This window comes from Protopterus annectens, chromosome 7.part0, assembly GCF_019279795.1.
Source record: "Protopterus annectens isolate FY-2018-M chromosome 7.part0, PAN1.0, whole genome shotgun sequence".
In the NCBI taxonomy this organism is placed as follows: Eukaryota; Metazoa; Chordata; order Ceratodontiformes; family Protopteridae; genus Protopterus; species Protopterus annectens.
The window spans coordinates 823,500,805-823,525,726 of NC_056739.1; the positions used below are offsets into that span (position 1 = coordinate 823,500,805).

The window sequence follows — 24,922 nt, forward strand, 5'->3', positions numbered from 1 at the left end:
CATACACACACACACACACACACTCACAAGTATGTTTGTTATATTTTATATATGTGTGTGTAATATTATTCATTACATATTGTGTATAATATTAGCCATTACATATTCTGCGATGTATTGCATAGAGTATTTTTAACTCACTTAAACTGTTTTCCAAGCAGTGAACAGGTAGTTCATTACCTCCCTGGTCCTGTTCTTTACAGGTCTTTATTTCTTACTTTTAAATGTCAACTCATCCTTATTGCATTTTAGACCGACATTTAATTACCAGTTGCGAGTTTATAATGTTTTATTTATTTTCTCTCTCTCCATCAGGCAACAATGTTGTTTGCTGAACTGACCTACACACTTGCTACAGAGGAGGCAGAGCGGATTGGGGTCGATCACGTGGCTCGTATGACAGCTATGGGCAGTGGAGAAAATTCCACGGGTAGGGAGATTATTTATTTATTTATTTATTTATACATGCATACTGTTCTCACATGCAAATGCTTTTTATGGAATGCAGTTATGAATGTTCTTGTATTGTTTTTACGTGCAACCCATCTAAGTTTTGTTAGATGTTCATCGTGCATACAGCTGCAGTCATAACAGATGGGTTCTCCTGCCGTCAGGCGACCCGCCTTGGTCGGCCGAATTCCAAAGTCTATGTCCGGCGTCGGTTGTCGTTGCTTCTTCCCTGATGTCAGCGCAACAGGGGTATAAAAGGAACCAGACAACGCCATTTTCTTTAGTCTTTCTTGTCGCACGGTGCCCGAAGCAGAAGCAGTTCGCAAGTGCCGGTCGGCTAGCTCCTGAGATTACGAAAATTTGGAAACCGAAGTCTTCTTAAAAGCTAAGTACCCCGTTGGGGAAACTTTTCTTGCCTCAAACCGATGTCAGACAAAGTTAATAATTGTATTTCTTGTGGGAAGCAAATACCGCATAAGGATTTCCATTCACTCTGTATACCTTGTTTAGGCCCAGACCACGACGTCTTGGTCTGTCGCTTTTGTGCTACATTCAACAAATGCACTATTAAGCGTCGGGCAGAGTTCGCCCAGCATTATTTTGGGAAACCATTTAACTATACTATGTCGTCGGATACTCCGACTCCGGTTTTGTCTAAACAACGCAAAGATAAGGACCGACACATGAGGTCCGCTGCCTCTACCGACACCACACCAAAGCCGACTACACGTGGTCCGGTTCTCAGCGAGGTGCCTACGCAGCCCCTGACTACTGACGACACTTCTTTGTCGGTGTCTCCTGTGCCCAAGGTCGCAGGCTCCTCGGCCCACACCCCAACTACAGATACCGAAGCCACTCTTGGCATTGAAACTCAGAATGCGGACAGGTCCACCTCCACTCAAGGTGTCTTCAGACCTTCCTCTTCTTTCTCCATCAAGGCTTTCACTAAGTCTAAAGCAACCATGCACTCTGAGACCAGCTACACAGGGCCCATCTCCAGGCCCCATGCCTAAGAAACAGATGCTTAAAATGGCTGAGGATTTAATTACTCTTATCAGAGGTTCTCAGCCCCCACCGGACAAAAGGCCCAGAGTGGAGGAAGATTCCGCCTCCTCTGATCAGGGCTCCATTATTTCAGAGCACTCTGATGATCAGGAACATTCTTACTCCCCTTTTGAAGACTCTGATGCGGAGGAATCCATCCCTTCTGTATCCCCCCCAGAGGATTACTCATTTGGGGAACTTTGCATACCTTAAGGGAACACTTCCACTGGGAAGGCCAAGATTATTCAGATTCCAAGAAAAGGCTCAGGGAATTTCTCTTGCTAATTCAGCACAGGCCTCTGGCTATATCTCCTGTCTTGGACATCCTAGATGATGTTTACTCGAAGGCCTGCCTTAACCCGGACTCTACAAAAGCCATGCTGCTGACCCAGAAACCATCTCACAGGGCCCCAAGGGAGTTAAGGCCTCCATTGCAAAAAATCCATTACCTTCCGAAAGAGACTCCATATCCTTATAAAGATGGGGAAAAAAGGTATATACCTCTGCTACCTTATCCATGAGGGCCTTAAACTGTCAGTTTCATATGCTAAAATACCAACAGTTTTTGTTATCACAATTGAAAAGTAAAATGTCACAACCTGAACAACCAGACTTGAAGGAGTTGCAGGATTTGATGCATAGTGCAGAACAAGTGGGTAAGCATACCTTACAATGTGGTTTTGATGCTCTAGAGGCCTCATGTAGAGCTGCTGTTACAGGATCAGTTATACGTAGGCATGCCTGGCTCAAGGAACAAGCCTTGCCTGATCATGTCAAAGCTAAATTACTAGACGCCCTTCTTCAAAAGGATGTACTATTTGGTGCAAATGCTGAGGGGGTATTAAGGAAAATGGAGGAAAAGGCTAAATCAATGCAAACTGTAAAAGAATTTCTACAGGTACAACCCCCACGTTTTAGTAGAAATTGGCCTTCCAAAAACTGGTCCTTTCCTGCCACGGACAGACCCCAAAGAGGCAGATACAGGCGCCCGAGGGGCAGAGGACAATCCCAAGGATCGTTTAGAGGCAGACAATGGCAAGCTCCTACACAAAGAGGTGGTGAGGATAACTCGCAATCTTTCAGAAAGCAAACCCAATGACTTTCCCCTTTGCATGCCAAACAAGTCTCAAATGGCAGCCCCCTTAGGAGGAAAGCTGGCATTATTTTCAAAAAATTGGCATATTGTCACAAAGGACAAATGGATCCTGGACATTATAAACAGTGGCTACAAATTCCATTTTCACACCCTTCCAAAAATGAGAGGCATGCCAAACCTGCCACACAATCAAAGGGCAGAGGCACAAAGGCAAATTACAGATCTCATAAACATGAAAGCTATTCAAGAGGTACCTATGCACGAACAAGGTCAAGATTTTTATTCCAGGCTATTTCTGGTGCCAAGGAAGGGAAAAGATTGGAGACCTATTTTGGACCTATCCATCCTAAACACATTTCTACTGCACAAAATTCAAGATGCTCACTCTACAGCAACTTCTTCCCATGCTGGTCAAGGAGTCTTGGCTGGTAACATTGGACCTCAAGGAGGCATACCTGCATGTCCCAATCAGACAAAATTGCAGATGGTACCTCAGATTTCTTGCAGGTTCAACCCATTATCAATTCTCTGCATTGCCCTTTGGTTCATCTACTGTGCCCAGAGTATTCACAAAATGATTGGCATCAGTAATTGCCTACTGCAGACTTCAAGGGATACAAATATACCCCTATTTGGACGACTGCCTGATCCAAGCGGACAGCAAGCACATTCTTCTGAAACATCTGGCTTATGTAATAATGTTGTTGAACTCTCTGGGATACACAGTCAACAAAAAGAAATCAAGGCTAATACCCTCTCGGAAGATAATTTTCCTGGGTGCCAATTTGGACACAAACACCCAGATGGCCTACCTCATGCCAGAGAAGCAGGGGCAACTAATTCAATACTTCAGAACACTAGCAAATTGCACCAGGCTGACTGCAAGGAAAATCCTGCAGGCTCTGGGATTCATGGCATCTTGCATCTTACTAATCCCATGTACAAAGCTGCATATGAGGAAACTGCAATGGTACCTGAAAAACATATGGTCTCAACACAGCCACAGTTTGGAAACAATAATACCACTAATTCCATGTCTGCAAAAGGAATTTCTGTGGTGGGTTCACGCATGTCAAACAAACACAGGTCTTCCATTCAGCAAGCCTCAAGCAAATCAAGTCATCACAACAGAAGCCTCGGACTACGCCTGGTGGGGGGGGGGGGCGCACATGACAGATCGGTGCATTCAGGGCAAATGGTCCCAAAAAGAAAAGCACCTTCACATCATTCAAAAAGAAATGCTAGCAGTAATAAATGCTATTATAGTTTTCAAGGTCCTTCTACAACCAGGTCAACTATTGATAAGAACGGACAACACCACAGTTATGTGGTACATAAACAAACAGGGAGGAACACATTCTTACCCCCTATGCAGACTGGCCATGTCACTTTGGAACATGGCCATGGACTTAAAAATGGAACTACAAGCACAGTACTTGCCAGGCAAGGAAAATATGCTGGCAGACAACCTAAGCAGGAATATGACAGATCCACACGAATGGAAATTGCATCCAAAAGTTTTTACAGAAATAATCCAAGAATGGGGAAGGCCAGACATAGATCTCTTTGCCTCCCACAAAAATCATCAATTGACAAAATTCTGCTCAAGGATTTTCCATCCAAAGGCCTGGAGAGTGGACGCTCTCTCTTTCAGTTGGACATCAATGACAGTTTATGCCTTCCCACCTCTTCCTCTGCTGCCCAAAGTTCTATTGAAAACCAGAGCAGACAGACCAAAGATGATTCTCATTGCTCCGGACTGGCCAAGGCAACACTGGTACCCACTCCTGAGGAGCCTGACGCATTCCCCACCATGGACCCTGCCTCTAATGCCTCTTCTTCTGACTCAGCACAGCTTCAAAACTCTTCACAGCCAGCTAAAAACACTCAGTCTAGCCGCATGGAAGATTCCTTAGCATCACAACAGGCCCTACTCTCCAAGGAGGTGCAGGATGTCATTTTGGAGGCCAGAAGGCCATCAACTAGAAAAGCTTACTCCGCAAAATGGAAACGTTTTTGTGTCTGGAATGAGAAAAAGGGCCAGGATCCTGGAAAACTGAATTTATCTCAAATACTGCAATATTTGGCTGAACTGCTAAGCAGTGGGCTTTCATTCTCCTCCATCAAAATCCATGCCTCAGCCATTTCTGCAGAATACAACATTGATCCACCTTTATTCTCTCACCCTCTCTTAAGACAGTTCCTCAGAGGGGCTAAGAATTTAAGACCTCCAAGGAAACAACCAATACCTGCTTGGGATCTTAATTTCATTCTGGAAAAACTGACCTTGCCTCCCTTTGAGCCAGCTGCCTCATCAGATTTGCAATATTTGTCCTGGAAAACAGCTTTCCTTCTGGCTATCACCTCAGCTCGTAGAGTTTCAGAACTACAGGCTCTCATGGCTGTCCAGCCTTTTATCATCTTCCATCAGGACAGAGTTTCCTTACGAACCAACCCGTCCTTTATGCCTAAAGTGGTATCCAGGGTAGCTTTAAATCGGGCCATACATTTACCTACTTTTATCCTAATCCTCAAAACAAAGGGAGAGATTACTACATTCCTTGGACATCCACAGACAACTGCGTTATTATTTGGACAGAACAAAGCCTTTCAGAAAATCAGAACAGCTCTTTGTGTCCTATGCGGTAGGAGCTCAAGGAAAGTCAATTTCCAAACAGACAATCTCAAAATGGATAGCCCACTGCATACGCTTTTGCTATTCCTTTCATGGCAAAACTGTACCTACAGGCATTAGAACTCATTCCACCAGGGCCACAGCCACTTCTGCAGCCTTCCTCAGAGGAGTTCCTACCAAGGATATTTTGGAAGCAGCCACTTGGAGTTCTGTGCATACCTTCTCCAAGCACTACAACCTACCATTATACTCCAAATCTAGAGCAGGCTTTGCCACTGCAGTCTTGCAGGGCATTTTGGCTCCTCCTAGTTCCACCTAGTGCCTACCACCCCTTTCTTAGCTTTGGGATTCTACCCATCTGTTATGACTGCAGCTGTATGCACGATGAACATAGTACAGATGTTCATCGTACATACAGCTGCAGTAATCACATATGGGTTCTCTGCCGTCAGGCGGGTCCTCAGTCGGCCGAATTCCAAAGTCTTGGTCTGGCGTCGGTTGTTGTCGCTTTCTTCCCTGAAGTCAGAGCGACAGGGGTATATAAGTCACAGCCGACGCCATATTCTTCAGTCTTTTTTGCCGCGCGGTGCCCAAAGCAGAAGCAGTTTGCAAGTGCTGGTCGGCCAGCTCTTGAATTTACGAAAAATTGGAAACCGAAGTCTTCTTTAAAGCTAAGTACCCAGTTGGGAAAACTTTTCTTGCCTCAGACCGATGTCAGACAAAGTTAACAATTGTATTTCTTGTGGGAAGCAAATACCGCATAAGGATTTCCATTCCCTCTGCATACCTTGTTTAGGCCCAGACCACGACGTCTCGGGCTGTCGCTTTTGTGCGACTTTCAATAAATGCACTATTAAGCGTCGGGCGGAGTTCGCCCAACATTATTTTGGTTCAGCCTTTGATTATAAAATGTCGTCGGATACTCTGACTGCCGTTTTGTCCAAAAAAACGCAAGGACAAAGACCGACACCACGCCAAAACCGGCTACACGTGGTCCGGTTCTCAGCGAGACGCCTATGCAGTCCCTGACTACCGACGACACTTCCTTGGCGGTGACTTCTGTACCCGAGACCGCAAGTACCTCGGCCCTTACTCAGACTACAGCCACCGAATCCACTGTTAGTGTTGAACCTCCTAAGGGGGACAGGTCCACTTCCACCCAGGGTGTATTTAGGCCCTCTTCCTCCTTTTCCATTAAGGCCTTTACTAAGACCAAATCAGCCATGCATCCCAAGAGGCCTATTGCACAGGGCCCATCCCCAGGCCCCATGCCTAAAAAGCAGATGTTTAAAATGGCTGAGGATTTAATTACCCTTATCAGGGGCTCACAGCCCACTCCAGAAAAGAGACCCAGAGTGGAGGAAGACTCCCCTTCTTCTGAACAGGGATCCATTATTTCAGAACATTCTGATGTAGAGGAACACTCGTACTCCCCTTATGAGGATTCTGATGCAGAACAGTCAATTCCTTCTGTATCTCCCCCAGAGGATTTTTCCTTTGGGGAAACTTTGCACACCTTGAGGGAGCACTTCCATTGGGAAGGCCAAGACTTTTCTGATTCCAAGAAAAGACTTAGGGAATTTCTTTTGTTACCTCAGCACAGGCCTCTGGCTATACCTCCTGTCCTGGACATACTTGATGATGTTTACTCAGAGGCTTGTCTTAATCCGGATTCCCTGCCTCCTGCCCCAGTCAAACCTGATAGGTACTACAGAGTTCCTAATTCCCACCAATTTCTGTTCAAAAGCCATAATGCTGACCCTGAAACCATTTCTCAAGGCCCCAAAGGTATGAAGGCCTCTACTGCTAAGAATCCACTTCCTTCCGAAAGAGAATCTAGATCCTTAGAAAGGTGGGGAAAAAAGGTATACACCTCTGCCACCCTAGCCATGAGAGCCTTAAATTGTCAGTTCCATATGCTTAAATATCAGAAATTTCTATTATCACAATTAAGAAACAAAATGTCTCAGCCTGAACAACCAGATTTAAAGGAATTACAGGATATGATGCATAGTGCAGAACAAGTGGGTAAGCACACCTTACAATGTGGCTATGATGCCTTAGAGGCCTCAAGTAGAGCTGCTTTTGCAGGATCAGTTATTTGTAGGCACGCCTGGCTTAGGGAACAAAACTTGCCTGATCATGTTAAAGCTAAACTGATAGATGCTCCTTTACAAAAGGATGTGTTATTTGGTACTAATGCTGAGGAGATACTACGAAAAATGGAAGAAAAAGCTAAATCTATGCAAACCGTCAAGGCCTTTCTTCAGGTACAGCCACCCCGTTTTAGCAGAAATTGACCTTCTAAAAACTGGTCCTTTCCAGCCACGGACAAGCCCCAAAGAGGTAGATACAGGCGCTCAAGGGGCAGAGGACAATCTCAAGGATCATATAGAGGCAGACAATGGCAAACTCCAGCACCAAGAGGTGGCGAAGACAGTGCACAACAATACAGAAAGCAAACCCAATGACTTCCTCCTTTTTCTGCCCCGCAATTCCCAGCTGGCAGCTCCCCTAGGAGGAAAGCTGGCACTATTTACAAGAAACTGGCATATGATCACAACAGACAAATGGATCCTGGACATTATAAACCGAGGCTACAGATTTCATTTTCATACTCTTCCAAAAATGGGAGGCATGCCAAACCTGCCACACAATCAAAGGGCAGAGGCACAAATACAAATTTCAAAATTCATGGAAATGAAAGCTATTCAAGAGGTTCCTACTCACGAACAAGCTCAAGGTTTGTATTCCAGACTTTTCCTAGTACCAAGAAAAGGAACCGACTGGAGACCCATTCTGGACTTATCCATCCTAAATACATTTCTACTCGTACCAAAATTCAAGATGCTCACTTTACAGCAGCTTCTTCCCATGCTGGGCAAGGAGTTTTGGCTGGTAACATTGGACCTCAAGGAGGCATACCTGCATGTCCCAATCAGACAAAGCTGCAGAAGATACCTCAGATTTCTTGCAGGTTCAATCCACTATCAATTCTCTGCATTGCCCTTTGGCTTATCTACTGTGCCCAGAGTATTCACGAAATGCCTGGCATCAGTAATTGCATACTGCAGACTTCAAGGGATACAAATTTACCCTTATTTGGACGACTGCCTGATCCAAGCGGACAGCAAACACACACTTCTGGAACATCTGGCTTATGCAAAACGGTTACTGAACTCTCTGGGATACACAATCAACAAAGAGAAATCCAGGCTAACACCATCTCAGAAAATAACTTTCCTGGGTGCCAGCTTGGACACAAACACCCAGATGGCCTATCTTACGCCAGAAAAACAAGGGCAACTAGCTCAGTACTTCAAAACATTAGCAAATTGTACCAGGCTTACTGCAAGGAAAATCCTGCAGGCTCTGGGTTTCATGGCATCTTGCATTCTATTAATCCCATGTGCAAAGTTGCATATGAGGAAATTTCAGTGGTACCTAAAAAACCTATGGTCTCAACACAGCCACAGCTTGGAAACAGTAATACCAATAATTCCCTGTTTGCAAAAGGAATTTCTATGGTGGGCCCAAGCATGCCAAACAAACACAGGCCTCCCATTCTGCAAGCCTCAAGCAAATCAAGTCATCACAACAGACGCCTCAGATTACGCCTGGGCGACATGACAGACAGGTGCATTCAGGGCAAATGGTCCCAAAAGGAAAAGCACCTTCACATCAATCAAAAAGAAATGCTAGCAGTGATAAATGCAATTACAGCTTTCAAGGACCTCCTGCATCCAGGACAATTGCTTATAAGAACAGACAACACCACAGTAATGTGGTACATAAACAAACAAGGAGGAACACATTCATATCCCCTGTGCAGGCTAGTCTTGACACTTTGGAACTTGGCTCTGGAATGGCAAATCGAACTTCAAGCACAGTACTTGCCAGGTTTGGAAAACACGCTGGCAGACAATCTAAGCAGAAATATGACAGATCCACACGAATGGAAGTTGCATCCACAAGTGTTTACAAAGATAATCCAAGCGTGGAGAAGGCCAGACATAGATCTCTTCGCCTCCCACAGGAATCATCAACTGGAAAAGTTTTGTTCAAGGACCTTTCACCCAAAGGCCTGGAGAGTGGATGCCCTTTCATTCAGTTGGACAGGATGGACAGTCTACGCTTTCCCACCTCTGCCTCTTCTACACAAGGTGCTCTTGAAAGCAAGAGCAGACAGACCGAAGATGATACTGATTGCTCCAGACTGGCCAAGACAGCACTGGTACCCACTCCTGAGGAGCCTAACACACATTCCTCCCTAGCCACTACCTCTTATGCCTCTTCTGCTGACTCAGCACAGCTACAAAACTCTTCACAGTCAGCTGAAAACACTCAACCTCGCTGCATGGAGAATTCATTAACATCACAACAGACTCTACTCACCAAAGAGGTGCAGACTGTCATTCAGGAGGCCATCTACTAGGAAGACTTACTCCGCAAAATGGAAACGGTTTTGCTCTTGGAATGAGAAAAAAGGCCAGGACCCTAGAAAACTGAATTTGCCTCGGGTATTACAGTATCTAGCTGAGCTGCTGAACAGTGGACTTTCATTTTCTTCCATAAAAATCCATGCCTCAGCCATTTCTGCAGAATTCAATACGGATCCACCTTTATTCTCTCACCCACTTTTAAGGCAATTCCTCAGAGGGGCTAAAAATATAAGACCCCCAAGGAAACAACCAGTGCCAGCCTGGGATCTTAATTACATTCTAGAAAAATTAACTTTGCCTCCCTTTGAGCCAGCTGCCTCAGCAGATTTGCAATATTTGTCCTGGAAAACAGCTTTCCTTCTGGCCATTACCTCAGCTCGTAGGGTTTCAGAACTACAAGCCCTCATGGCTGTACAGCCCTTTCTCATCTTCCATCAGGACAGGGTCTCCATTCGAACCAACCCTTCATTTATGCCTAAAGTGGTATCCAGGGTAGCTTTAAATCAAGCCATACACTTACCTACCTTCTACCCCAATCCTCAAAACAAAGGGGAAAAGCTGCTACATTCCTTAGACATCCATAGACAGCTACGTTATTATTTGGACAGAACAAAGCCTTTCAGAAAATCTGAACAACTTTTTGTGTCCTATGCTGTAGGAGCTCAAGGGAAGCCTGTTACCAAACAATCTATTTCAAAATGGATAGACCACTGCATACGATTCTGTTACTCCTATCATGGGAAACCTGTCCCTGTAGGCATCAGACCACACTCCACCAGGGCCACAGCTACCTCTACAGCCTTCCTCAGAGGAGTTCCTACCAAAGATATTTTGGAGGCAGCCACTTGGAGTTCTGTACATACCTTCACAAGGCACTACCACTTGCCTTTATATTCCAAAACTAAGCAGGCTTTGCTACTGCTGTGTTGCAGGGCATTCTGGCTCATCCCAGTTCCACCTAGTGCCTACAACCCTGTGTGTAGCTTTGGGACTCTACCCATATGTGATTACTGCAGCTGTATGCACGATGAACATAGTACAGTTTTGTACCTACCATAAATGTAGATGTTCGAGTGCTAATACAGCTGCAGTACAGGTTTCCCTCCCTCCTTCCCCTCTAGGTAAAGGATTAGTGGCTAACACCTCCTCATACAACCTAATTTGGGTTATCCTCCTATGGTATATTTGCTTGCATCTACTGTTTTTTGATAACATTGCATTGCTTGTATGTATATATATATATATATATGTATATATATGTGTGTGTGTGTGTGTGTGTGTATATATATATATATATATATATATATATATATATATATATATATATATAGCTATATAATTTATGTATTGCCTTCCTTTTGGGGGCACCTGACATCTGGGGCAAGAAAGACTGAAGAATATGGCGTCGGCTGTGACTTATATACCCCTGTCGCTCTGACGTCAGGGAAGAAGGTGACAACAACCGACGCCGGACCAAGACTTTGGAATTCGGCCAACCGAGGACCCACCTGACGGCAGAGAATCCATATGTGATTACTGCAGCTGTATTAGCACTCGAACATCTACATTTATGGTAGGTACAAAACTGTACTTTTTGTACCTACCATAAATGTAGATGTTCGAGTGCTAATACAGCTGCAGTCCAGGTTTCCCTCCCTCCTTCCCCTCTTGGGACAGGCCTATAGGCTAACACATCCTCATACAACCTGATTGGGGTATTCATTTATGATGTATTTGCTTGCAACTACTGTATTTTGATTATATTGCACTGCATTATTACACAAATTTATGTATTGCCTTTCTTCTGGGGGGCACCTGACATCTGGGGCAAGAAAAACTGAAGAAAATGGCGTCGGCTGGTTCCTTTTATACCCCTGTCGCACTGACGTCAGGGAAGAAGCGACAACAACCGACGCCGGACCTAGACTTTGGAATTCGGCCGACCGAGGACCTGCCTGATGGCAGGAGAACCCATCTGTTATGACTGCAGCTTTATTAGCACTCGAACATCTACATTTATGGTAGGTACAAAACTGTACTTTTTCACCTCTGACAAGTAGAATGACTAAAAAGTGAGGTGGCCACAGATGCATTTGTAAGAGATCATACTAACAAGCCTGTCAGTTGGATTGCAGGTAATTAAAGGAATAGCAAGGTCCATTCAGCTGGTGAAAGCTGTTACTCTGATAAAAGCACTTTTTGTTAGGAATCCTAAAATGTAAACTTTGAGTTTATTTGCTTGTAATGTAAGTATTAAGAGCCCCTTAAGGACCTCTCAGCACATTGTAATTTATGGTTAACATCTTTCCCCGCAGTTACAGTTCAGCATATACATCCTACTTCCCTCATCATGTTCTTTGTTAACATGGCATGAATTGTTTCTGTCTTGCTTTAATACAATTTCAGACAAATATAAAACAGCTCCTAATAACCAAAAGTTCATGTTGCTGTGTAAAGTGAGGTTCAAACCTTACACACTCTACGTCTCAACCCCCCCCCCCTTACTGTTCCCACTAAAATTCACCTGAATATAAATTTCCATTCCTTCCTGCACTCTTATTATTTAAGAGCAGGGCATGTGGGATGTTAACATCATTCTTCACTTCATCCTCCTCATGCACACTTCCTCTATATTCCTGTAATAACCTGTCTTCTTCCCCTCCTTCTTATTCTTCCACCACATCACCTTTCTCCCTTTTCCTCTCTGTGATTACCTCTTACATGTTTTTCCTGCCATTTATATTTTCTTTCCACCTCCAATCACATTTTTCTCTACTTTTTCTGTTTCCCTCACATTAATTATCTCTGTGCTGTCTCCTATGCCCTTCTCCAACTCTGTAACCCTTTCTCCCTTACCTGTTTTTCTTCTAACTTTCTCTTATTCGACCTGTCACTAGACACATTTGCTGCTCCTCACCAGTTATCTATGTCACTCAAACTTACTTTAATTTCCTGGATGGCTCATAATAGTATATTTTCTGTATTTTTCTAATGTAATATCTATATATCTATATATATATATATATATATATATATATATATATATATATATATATATATATATATACATACATATATATTGGTTCTCCACGTCTATTGTCTGCTAGTAATTATTTTTTCTCTTCTAAAAATTACTATACTTTACTGATTTTTGATCTCTGCGAGTTATGTCTGAACATTTTGTTCCCGAAAGTTATTTGATTGTTGATTTCAAAAACTGTACACTGTGTTAACATTACTTTTGATGTTGGCATTAGTTATTGAAATTTTACTGAGAAGGTTTTCTCCCGGAACTCTTCTGATACCACAGTATAAACAAAAAAATGATTGAGTTCAACAATTGGCTTGGTTTCTGGTGTCATTCTAAGGGGATCCAGTTCCTGTCAGTCTGGGGATGATATGGTTGATAGACCATGCTGCTTTGCTAGATATGGTCTTCACCTGTTACCTCTAGGCTTTCAGTTACTGGCTAAGGCTCTTGCCTCCCCCATAATGCCTTTTTAGGCAAGGCCTCAAGCACAAAATTTCCAACATGAAAATATCACTCACAAATTAATTTAAAGGTTATGCTGCTAAATCCTAGGAGTTTAAATCAGAAATTGCACTCTTCTCTGGAAGCAGTCCTCTCCCTGGAGGATGTTGACTTTTGTGCGGTCACAAACTTGGTTCAGGACCACAGAGAGTACCCTGGCCTTGCAAGGCTACAGTGCCTTCCACACTTTCAGACCACAAAATGAATGTGTGAGAACCAAAGGAGGAGTATCCATCTTCATCAAAGATAAATACACCTCTAAACTGGTTAAACAGAAAAACTCCAAGGAGTTACTCCTAAGTTCATCTAACTGTGGATAAGAACCCCCCCCCCCCCTTCAAGTCATCATTGGCTATAGGCTCCCTTCCAATGAACCATGATACCCATGCTGCTTATTCGGACCTACTTGAGTTGATCAAATTACAACCAAACACTCTAGTCATGGGCGATTTTAACCTTCCCTCCATTAACTGGGAAACTTGTACGAATACCAACTTGCTCGCACAAAGGTTCCTGGACTTTGTTACCTCTAACACCCTGGAACAAATAATGTGCAACCCCACAAAGGACTAAAATATTTTTGACCCAGTCCTCACCAACATGGGTGACCATTGCACCACCACATGTATAGGACCCTCACTGGTTAAATCTAATCACAAATCAGTCACATTTGAAGAAGCTATATCACCTGAACCCCTCTCTTGGGGGAAATCGGCTAAAAAAATCCCCAACGCTAATTATTTCCTCCTAAGGGGTAGCATAAATAATTTCCAAGCTCCTGTTCCCACAGATGGCATTGACAACTATACTAAGGTATACACTTATACAAATATATTGACACTCTTGTACCTGATATCAGTACAAGATCATCAAGGAAAAAAACAAGCCTCCCTGGTAGACATCTAACATTAATAAGTTATACAACAAGAGGAAGAAGTTGCTGTCTAAGAATAAAAAAGAGAGGTCCCAGCATTGAAAGAACACCCTCCTCTGCGTGAACAAACAAATAAGACAACTTAGGTTTGGCAAAAATGTCATCCCCCTGTCCCCTCCAGACATTGCACAAAGCATTCCCTCTACATCTCCCCCACCTTGCATCTCCAAAGGGCAAGTCATTAGTGCTGTCACCAAGGCCAGAAACACAGCCCTCTATGGGGACCGGATGACATCCCGGATTGCTTTTTAAGTGGTCTAACACACGAGTTAGTGACTCCTTTAGGTACTCTGTTCAACCACAGCCTGAGTACTGGTTTTGTCCCTGCTTAGTGGAAAACAGCAATCGTCATTCCCCCTTCATAAAGGGGGTACAGCAGTGGACCCTGAGAACTACAGACTCCTAAGCTTAAACAGCCTTATCTGTAAGGCCATGGAGCAAATTATTATTGACCCTGTAAGTAAAGGATATAAGTGATTTCCAAACCCTTGATCTGACACAGTTTGGTTTTGTCAAAGGCAGGTCATGTCTGTTAAACCTGGTAGAATTCTTCGAGAACATAACTAGAGTCATAGAATAAGGCAAATCTCTGCCTACAGCCTACCTTGACTTAGCCAAGGCCTTCAACACAATCCCACATTTGAGCATCATTGATAAACTCTCCCTTTTGAATAATCAACCCTTATGTCATCAGGTGGGCTGCTAACTGGCTCATTGATAGATCACACTCGGAGTTGGGGACTTTACCTCATCCAGCAGACGTGTCACCAGTGAGATTCCACAGGGGTCACTGGTGGGCCTCCTATTGTTTGGAATTTACTTCTCAGAAGTTCAAGCCAAAACAGAGGTGCTGTGGCTGACTAAGTTTGCTGATAACTGCAAATCAGGTGCAGTCACTGAATCCCCAAACAATGTCAGTATACTCAGGAGGGACTCCCACAAATCAATGATTGATGCCAAAGCCATGGACTCCAACTCAGTGCTAAAAAAAATGCATTATCATCCCCTTTGGTAAAAACAATATCCCTGCAGACATAGAAATAATAATACTATAAGAAACAATTCAGTAGTGAGAGACTTGGGAATGCAAGTTGACTGTAGCCTAAACTTTGACCACCATATGTCTATTGCGGTAAGGAAAGCATTCTACATCACACACCTTATTAGCAAAGGCATTGACTGAAGAGTGAAAGAGGTCATAACTCCCCTGAACTTGACCCTCATCATGCCAGTACTTGAGTACAGTGCTCCCTTTGGTATGTACCTTACCAGGCACCTGCAGCAGTTTGTGAGTCCTCCGAGATGTCTAACCAAGAAGATTCAGGGTCCTCCAGCATGGCATCCATTGACAGACTGAAGTCACTGTCACTGTACTCAGTAGCGTACAGACTACTTAGAAGAAACTTGTGCCTGGCCTACACAGCAGTCTCTGATCAAAACCTAATGGTAATACTGCATATCCACAAGTCGAATGGAACAAGGGTCACCCACTCCAGGGACCTTAACCTGACCTGTAACATAAATAGGGCCTGCTGGAGAGACAGAGATGTCTGTCAGAGTTTGCCAGTCATCTGGAATAGGCTACCAGTTCACATCAAACAAAGCCTCTCTGTGACCCTGTTTAAGTGTAGTCTGGATGACTGGATGGGAAACTGTAAATTCCTGCTGGGGGTTTCACCTATGACTCCCCCACCCCGTAGATATGGGCAGTCGATAACTAAGATCTCGAGTTTTGGCAAGATCCTTTATATTGGGTTTCTCTAGTATTATATTAGGTACACACGGCTAGGCTTATAAAGACTGTCTGGTCAATAGCCCAGTAACCACCTATGAAAAAGGGAATTTTGCTCCCAGATTAGAAATGAATACATAAATAATTAAAATTTTCTTATTTCAGAACTATTTACACCTTCCTTATATCACATGAAATATATTTTCATGAGCATCACTAATCTGCAATCTTCCATCAAGTTTAAACTATCCTCCTGTTACTACAAAATTTCTAAATTTGTAACAGGTCACAGATCCTCAACACATCACTGTATTCCCGTACATCAACTCTGCTGGCTTGAGCTCTCACCTACATTCAACTCATTCAAGCACATAAGCTTATCTTTTTCCTCTCTCTCTCTCTCTGCCCCTCACTTGCCTCTACCTTCCAAATGCATGTTCCTGATAGACACCTAAGATCCAAGTTCCAAAATCTAATTGAACTACACAAACCCATCTGCCCACCAGGCAAGCATCTTATATCCTTGTCTCTCGCACACCAGTGGAATGCTCTCCCACCTCTCATCCGTACCACTAACAAGCCTCTCCATCTTCAAAGCTCTACTTCATCCATACCTAACTTCATTATGGGAATGCTCTTGTTCCCATCCGACATAGCGTCCTGCTAGCTTTCTGTTTCACAGTTAGTTTCTTTTAGCTGATACACCTGTTTTATAGTCCCATAGTCTTAATACTCTTAGTAGAAACCATAGGAATTAGATACTTTATAACAAAACATAACTTTTAGTGTTAACGCTTTTATTATATCATATTTATTGTTACTACTTCAAATGCCAACTTTTCAACTTTGTAACTTGAAACTTTTAATTGTAATGTCCTCCAAATGCCAACCTTTTCAACTTGTAACCTGAAAAATTCTAAATTGCCTCATATTTTTGTAACTCTTTATTTCTGTAATGCTTGTAATTTCTTAACATTATGTTTCAGAGCTTTTCTCCCCAGGACTCCATTGAAAACAGGCTCCTAGTAGCCCAATGGACCATCTTAGTAAACAAACTGCAAATAAATAAAATAAATAATCCTAAATCCATGCAAAACATTGAGACTGCTCTTCTTTCTCCTTTCCTGTGACGTAGGCTGTGGCTGTAAGGAGTGTTTAAAAATGCCAAATTAATTTATAAGAATTGATGCTGAATAATTGTTGTAGAGCTTGACAGAAGTGAAAAGTGTAAAATTACATCTGCCAGAGGTGAAGCACCACAGTAACAAGTGGCTGTGAAAGTGACTCGGGTGCTGCACAGTTGGGCAGTTACAGATTTCTGGAGCAGCTATATGTTCATCGTGCATACAGCTGCAGTCATAACAGATGGGTTCTCCTGCCGTCAGGCGGGTCCTCGGTCGGCCGAATTCCAAAGTCTAGGTCCGGCGTCGGTTGTCGTCGCTTCCTCCCTAATGTCAGTGCGACAGGGGTATAAAAGAACCAGCTGACGCCATTTTCTTCAGTCTTTCTTGCCGCGTGATGCCCGAAGCAGAAGCAGTTCGCAAGTGCCGGTCGGCCAGCTCCTGAGATTACGAAAAATTTGGAAACCGAAGTCTTCTTAAAAGCTAAGTACCCGTTAGAAACTTTTCTTGCCTCAGACCGATGTCAGACAAAGTTAATAATTGTATTTCTTGTGGGAAGCAAATACCGCATAAGGATTTCCATTCCCTCTGTATACCTTGTTTAGGCCCAGACCACGACGTCTCGGTCTGTCGCTTTTGTGCTACATTCAACAAACGCACTATTAAGCGTCGGGCGGAGTTCGCCCAGCATTTTTTTGGGAAAGCATTTAACTATACTATGTCGTCAGATACTCCGACTCCAGTTTTTGTCTAAAAAACACAAAGACAAGGACCGACACTCGAGGTCCGCGGCCTGTACCGACACCATGCCAAAGCCGACTACACATGGTCCGGTTCTCAGCGAGGCGCCTACGCAGCCCCTGATTACCGACGACACATCTTTGGCGGTGTCTCATGTACCCGAGGTCGCAGGCTCCTCGGCCCACACCCTGACTACAGATACCGAAGCCACTCTTGGTGTTGAAAAACAGAATGTGGACAGGTCCACCTCCACTCAAGGTGTCTTCAGACCTTCCTCTTCTTTCTCCATCAAGGCTTTCACCAAGTCTAAAGCAATCATGCACCCTAAGAGACCAGCTACACAGGGCCCATCTTCAGGCCCCATGCCTAAGAAACAGATGCTTAAAATGGCTGAGGATTTAATTACTGTAATCAGAGGTTCTCAGCCACCTCCGGACAAAAGGCCCAGAGGGGAGGAAGATTCCCCCTCCTCTGATCAGGGCTCCATTATTTCAGAACACTCTGATGATCAGGAACAGTCTTACTCCCCTTTTGAAGACTCTGATGCAGAGGAGTCTATTCCTTCTGTATCCCCCCCTGAGGATTACTCATTTGGGGAAACGTTGCATACCTTAAGGGAACACTTCCACTGGGAAGGCCAGGATTATTCAGATTCCAAGAAAAGGCTCAGGGAATTTCTTTTGTTACCCCAGCACAGGCCTCTGGCTATACCTCCTGTCTTGGACATCCTAGATGATGTTTACTCGGAGGCCTGCCTTAACCCGGACTCTCAACCTCCAGCTCCAGTTAAGCCTGACAGGTACTACAGGGTTCCTGACTCGCACCAATTTCTATACAAAAGCCATGCTGCTGACCTAGAAACCATCTCACAGGGGCCCAAGGGAGTTAAGGCCTCCATTGCCAAAAATCCACTGCCTTCCGAGAGAGATTCCAGATCCTTAGAAAGGTGGGGAAAAAGGTATATACCTCTGCTACCTTATCCATGAGGGCCTTAAACTGTCAGTTTCATATGCTAAAATACCAACAGTTTCTGTTATCTCAATTGAAAAGTAAAATGTCACAACCTGAACAACCAGACTTGAAAGAGTTGCAGGATTTGATGCATAGTGCAGAACAAGTGGGTAAACATACCTTACAATGTGGTTTTGATGCTCTAGAGGCCTCATGTAGAGCTGCTGTTACAGGCTCAGTCATACGTAGGCATGTCTGGCTCAAGGAACAAGCCTTGCCTGATCATGTCAAAGCTAAATTACTAGACGCCCTTCTTCAAAAGGATGTACTATTTGGGGCAAATGCTGAGGAAGTATTACGGAAAATGGAGGAAAAGGCTAAATCAATGCAAACTGTGAAAGAATTTCTGCAGGTTCAACCCCCACGTTTTAGTAGAAATTGGCCTTCCAAAAACTGGTCCTTTTCCTGCCACAGACAGACCCCAAAGAGGCAGATACAGGCGCCCGAGGGGCAGAGGACAATCACAAGGATCGTACAGAGGCAGACAATGGCAAGCCCCTACACAAAGAGGTGGTGAGGACAACTCACAATCTTTCAGAAAGCAAACCCAATGACTTTCCCCTTTGCATGCCAACCAGGTCTGAAATGGCAGCCCCCTTAGGAGGAAAGCTGGCACTATTCTCAAAAAATTGGCATGTTGTCACAAAGGACAAATGGATACTGGACATTATAAACAGAGGCTACAAATTCCATTTTCATACCCTTCCAAAAATGAGAGGCATGCCAAACCTGCCACACAATCAAAGGGCAGAGGCACAAAAGCAAATTTCAGATCTTATAAACATGAAAGCTATACAAGAGGTACCTACGCACGAACAAGGTCAAGGTTTTTATTCCAGGCTATTTCTGGTGCCAAGGAAGGGAAAAGATTGGAGACCTATTTTGGATCTTTCCATCCTAAACACATTCCTACTCGTACCAAAATTCAAGATGCTCACTCTACAGCAACCTCTTCCCATGCTGGTCAAGGAGTCTTGGCTGGTAACATTGGACCTCAAGGAGGCATACTTGCATGTCCCAATCAGACAAAATTGCAGAAGATACCTCAGATTTCTTGCAGGTTCAACCCATTATCAATTCTCTGCATTGCCCTTTGGCTTATCTACTGCGCCCAGAGTATTCACGAAATGACTGGCATCAGTAATTGCCTACTGCAGACTTCAAGGGATACAAATATACCCTTATTTGGACGACTGCCGGATCCAAGCGGACAGCAAACACATTCTTCTGAAACATCTGGCTTATGTAATAATGTTATTAAACTCTCTGGGATACACAGTCAACAAAGAGAAGTCAAGGCTAATACCCTCTCGGAAGATAATTTTCCTGGGTGCCAATTTGGACACAAACACCCAGATGGCCTACCTCACGCCAGAGAAGCAGGCGCAACTAATTCAATATTTCAGAACACTGGCAAATTGCACCAGGCTGACTGCAAGGAAAATCCTGCAGGCTCTGGGATTCATGGCATCTTGCATCTTACTAATCCCATGTGCAAAGCTGCATATGAGAAAACTACAATGGTACCTAAAAAACATATGGTCTCAACACAGCCACAGTTTGGAAACAATAATACCACTAATTCCATGTCTGCAAAAGGAATTTCTGTGGTGGGCTCAAGCATGTCAAACAAACACAGGTCTTCCATTCAGCAAGCCTCAAGCAAATCAAGTCATCACAACAGACGCCTCGGACTACGCCTGGGGGGCGCACATGACAGACCGGTGCATTCAGGGCAAATGGTCCCAAAAGAAAAGCACCTTCACATCAATCAAAAAGAAATGCTAGCAGTAATAAATGCTATTATAGCTTTCAAGGACCTTCTACAACCAGGTCAACTATTGATAAGAACGGACAACACCACAGTTATGTGGTACATAAACAAGCAGGGAGGAACACTTTCTTATCCCCTATGCAGACTGGCCATGTCACTTTGGAACATGGCCATGGACTTACAAATGGAACTACAAGCACAGTACTTGCCAGGCAAGGAAAACACGCTGGCAGACAACCTAAGCAGGAATGTGACAGATCCACACGAATGGAAGTTGCATCCAAAAGTTTTTACAGAAATAATCCAAGAATGGGGAAGGCCAGACATAGATCTTTTTGCCTCCCTCAAAAATGATCAATTGACAAAATTCTGCTCAAGGATCTTCCATCCAAAGGCCTGGAGAGTGGACGCTCTCTCTTTCAGTTGGACATCAGTGACAGTTTATGCCTTCCCGCCTCTTCCTCTGCTGCCCAAAGTCCTATTGAAGACCAGAGCAGACAGACCAAAGATGATCCTCATTGCTCCGGACTGGCCAAGACACTGGTACCCACTCCTGAGGAGCCTGACGCATTCCCCACCATGGACCCTGCCTCTAATGCCTCTTCTTCTGACTCAGCACAGCTTCAAAACTCTTCACAGTTAGCTAAAAACACTCAATCTAGCCGCATGGAAGTTTCCTTAGCATCACAGCAGGCCCTACTCTCCAAGGAGGTGCAGGATGTCATTTTGGAGGCCAGAAGGCCATCAACTAGAAGAGCTTACTCTGCAAAATGGAAACGTTTTTGTGTCTGGAATGAGAAAAAGGGCCAGAACCCTGGAAAACTGAATTTACCTCAAATACTACAATATTTGGCTGAACTGCTAAGCAGTGGACTTTCGTTCCCCTCCATCAAAATCCATGCCTCAGCCATTTCTGCAGAATACAACACTGATCCACCTTTATTCTCTCACCCTCTATTAAGACAGTTCCTCAGAGGGGCTAAGAATTTAAGACCTCCAAGGAAACAGCCAATACCTGCTTGGGATCTTAATTTCATTCTGGAAAAACTGACTTTGCCTCCTTTTGAGCCAGCTGCCTCATCAAATTTATAATATTTGTCCTGGAAAACAGCTTTCCTTCTGGCTATCACTTCAGCTCGTAGAGTTTCAGAACTACAGGCTCTTATGGCTGTCCAGCCTTTTATCATCTTCCATTAGGACAGAGTTTCCTTACGAACCAACCCGTCCTTTATGCCTAAAGTGGTATCCAGGGTAGCTTTAAATCAGGCCATACATTTACCTACTTTTTATCCTAATCCTCAAAACAAAGGGGAGAGATTACTACATTCCTTGGACATCCACAGAAAACTGCGTTATTATTTGAACAGAATAAAACCTTTCAGAAAATCAGAACAGCTTTTTGTGGCCTATGTGGTAGGAGCTCAAGGAAAGCCAATTTCCAAACAGACAATCTCAAAATGGATAGCCCACTGCATACGCTTTTGCTATTCTTTTCATGGCAAAACTGTACCTACAGACATTAGAACTCATTCCACCAGGGCCACAGCCACCTCTGCAGCCTTCCTCAGAGGAGTTCCTACCAAGGATATTTTGGAAGCAGCCACTTGGAGTTCTGTGCATACCTTCTCCAAGCACTACAACCTACCATTATACTCCATATCTAGAGCAGGCTTTGCCACTGCAGTCTTGCAGGGCATTTTGGCTCCTCCTAGTTCCACCTAGTGCCTACCACCCCTTTCTTAGCTTTGGGATTCTACCCATCTGTTATGACTGCAGCTGTATGCACGATGAACATAGTACAGTTTTGTACCTACCATAAATGTAGATGTTCGAGTGCTAATACAGCTGCAGTCCAGGTTTCCCTCCCTCCTTCCCCTCTAGGGGTCTTCTTTTATGGTGTATTTGCTTGCAACTACTGTTTTTTGATTATATTGCATTGCATTATTACATAATTTTATGTATTGCCTTCCTTCTGGGGGCACCTGACATCTGGGGCAAGAAAAACTGAAGAAAATGGCGTCTGCTGGTTCTTTTATACCCCTGTCACACTGACGTCAGGGAGGAAGCGACGACAACCGACGCCGGACCTAGACTTTGGAATTTGGCCGACTGAGGACCCGCCTGACGGCAGGAGAACCCATCTGTTATGACTGCAGCTGTATTAGCACTCGAACATCTACATTTATGGTAGGTACAAAACTGTACTTTCCTGTTAGTGGATCTTTGCTGCAGGCATCCCTGTAGGGCTTTCTATTACTGGCTAATGTCCCCTTACTGAGGGTATCTGTATTTATTCAGTGTATAGGTGGCACCCACTGGTGCCATATTTAGTTCTTTCTTGACACATTACACATTTGCTACAAGAGAATGCTTCAAAATCAGATGTCAGTACAAGCACTCTCGATAGGGCTAAGTTGGCTCAGTTTCTTACAGTTGAGTAGGAAGGGGAGATTTGAACCTCCACAGTGAATAACAGAGGTCTTTCTTTGTCTTCTAATCAAAACCCAGGGACAATCCCCCCTTGGGTTCACAAATATCCAGATGACATTAATTCACAGAAAGACTTCCATTCTCAAGGCCAAGGCACCTGTCACAGTTAATCAGCTGCTTCTTGTTAGGTTATTTTCAACTCTGGCCATAAGAGTTGACCATTTTTACAGGGTGCAGCATTCTGTCAAATTTTTGTGTAGGAACCACACTGCAGATTCAGTTACAGTGTCACAGGAAACTGCTATGGGAGCTAGACTGGCACAAATGCACAACACACATTCCACTGTCAGGGAGAGCAGACTGCTGATCGATCTGGGTGGGGGGGGGGGTGCACACTTTAGCATCCTTATCCTTTGGTGCCAGCATCCCTATCCTTTGTGGCCCTGAACAGTCAAACCCACATTCTGAAGTATCCGGAACCAAAAGCAGCCCCAGGATACTTGTGGGGGGAGTGCAGTGTGAAACCTTGAAGACTGCTCTGGTCAGCCAAGCTGAGACTAGGCTACAGCTGTGAAAGCATGCTATAAAATTATATGATCCTGTAGATGCAGTGTCCAGGGGTCCTGCTACAGAATATGTCATTAAGAGGCATTCTTTGCTAAAAACTCTTGTTCCTGTCTAAGAATATTAAGATGGTACAACTGCTTAATGCCCACTTAGATAAGGATTTGCTCTTCAGACCCACAATGTATTTTGTGTTTAAAGGGCTGGTGGACAAAGGGAAAACCAAGGTGTCAGTTAAACATGTTCCCTTGTGTCCTGAACCATAACAAAATTACTCGTCATATGAAGGGTCTTAGTACCAGAGGCCAGGTAGATGCAAGCAGACAATAGTTAGGAAAGCAACACAAAAGAGAAGATGGCATCAGGATAACAAACGGAGGTCTAAGAGCCCCAAGCACAGATCACCTGTGATGGTATCAGCTGCCTTCCTCCCACCAAAAACCCTACCATGGCCCTGGCCAATTTATTTTCACATTTTTGTTCTGGAGTAGGTGGCCAGTTGGCATAATTTCACCAGAACTGTTCAAACAGAACTACAGACCAGTGTGTCCTCTAGATCATTCTGGGGGAGGGGGTTAAATCTTCACTTTATATCAAAACCAGACTGTGTAGGATTTGCATCTGTTACAGAAATACCAGGAACACATAGTACCCTGTTCTCTTAGCAGAAGTGATGTTAGAAGGATCCATATAACATGTTCCAGCTGGCCTGAAGGTCATAGAGTTGGTCTGTTCCTGTCCCAAGAAAAGGTAAACAGATTATTAATATTCAGAATGTTAATTATGCAGATGCAGGCACTCTTACCTTTCCTAGGCCCTCAGGCTCTTCTGGTTGTATTAGACTTCAAGGATGCCTACCTGCACCATCCTGTTTTCAGAAGACACAGGCAGTTCCTGAAATTTGTAGCCAGAGAGAAGAGGAGAGGGCACCCACTATCTTCTTACTTCCTTGAACTGTGTCCAGAGGTTTTACAGAGTGTCTGGCACCACTGATAGCATATTACAGGCCAAGGGCAAACACAGCTGCCTCCCTTGAATGATTCAGGTACAAATTCAGGGTGAAATACAGAGACTACTAGTATGCATCCTTGAACGTGAAAACGTTATGGTCAAAAATAACTTCAGGCAACACAGTTCAGCAGAGTAGAATAATCTCATTTACTGCCAAGAACAGAAGTACATGGGAGACTAAGTAATGAATGATGTTCTTCGTATTTCACTGTTGCAGTCATCACCTGTGGGTTATCCCTGCTGTGGTAGCCCTCCGCCAGCCCGAATACCAGAGTCAGTGTTTTTCTGCATCGGCTACTGTCGCTTGCTACTTGACGCCAGGTAGTCAGTGCTATAAAGGCAGGCAGCCGATGCCATTACATCAGTCTTTCTTGCCGTGGAGCCCGTAGCAGAAGCAGTTCGCAA

At 44.0% G+C, this 24,922-nt stretch overlaps 1 protein-coding gene across 1 annotated transcript in view; it reads left to right on the forward strand.

The window, feature by feature from the left end:
* The window catches only part of COPS6 (COP9 signalosome subunit 6), an 839,183-nt gene that overhangs the window by 456,805 nt on the left and 357,456 nt on the right, over positions 1-24,922 (forward strand). The window contains exon 7 of the mRNA XM_044077362.1: positions 316-430. Coding sequence (XP_043933297.1) covers positions 316-430 — 115 coding nt within the window. The remainder of the gene's footprint in view (positions 1-315; positions 431-24,922) is intronic.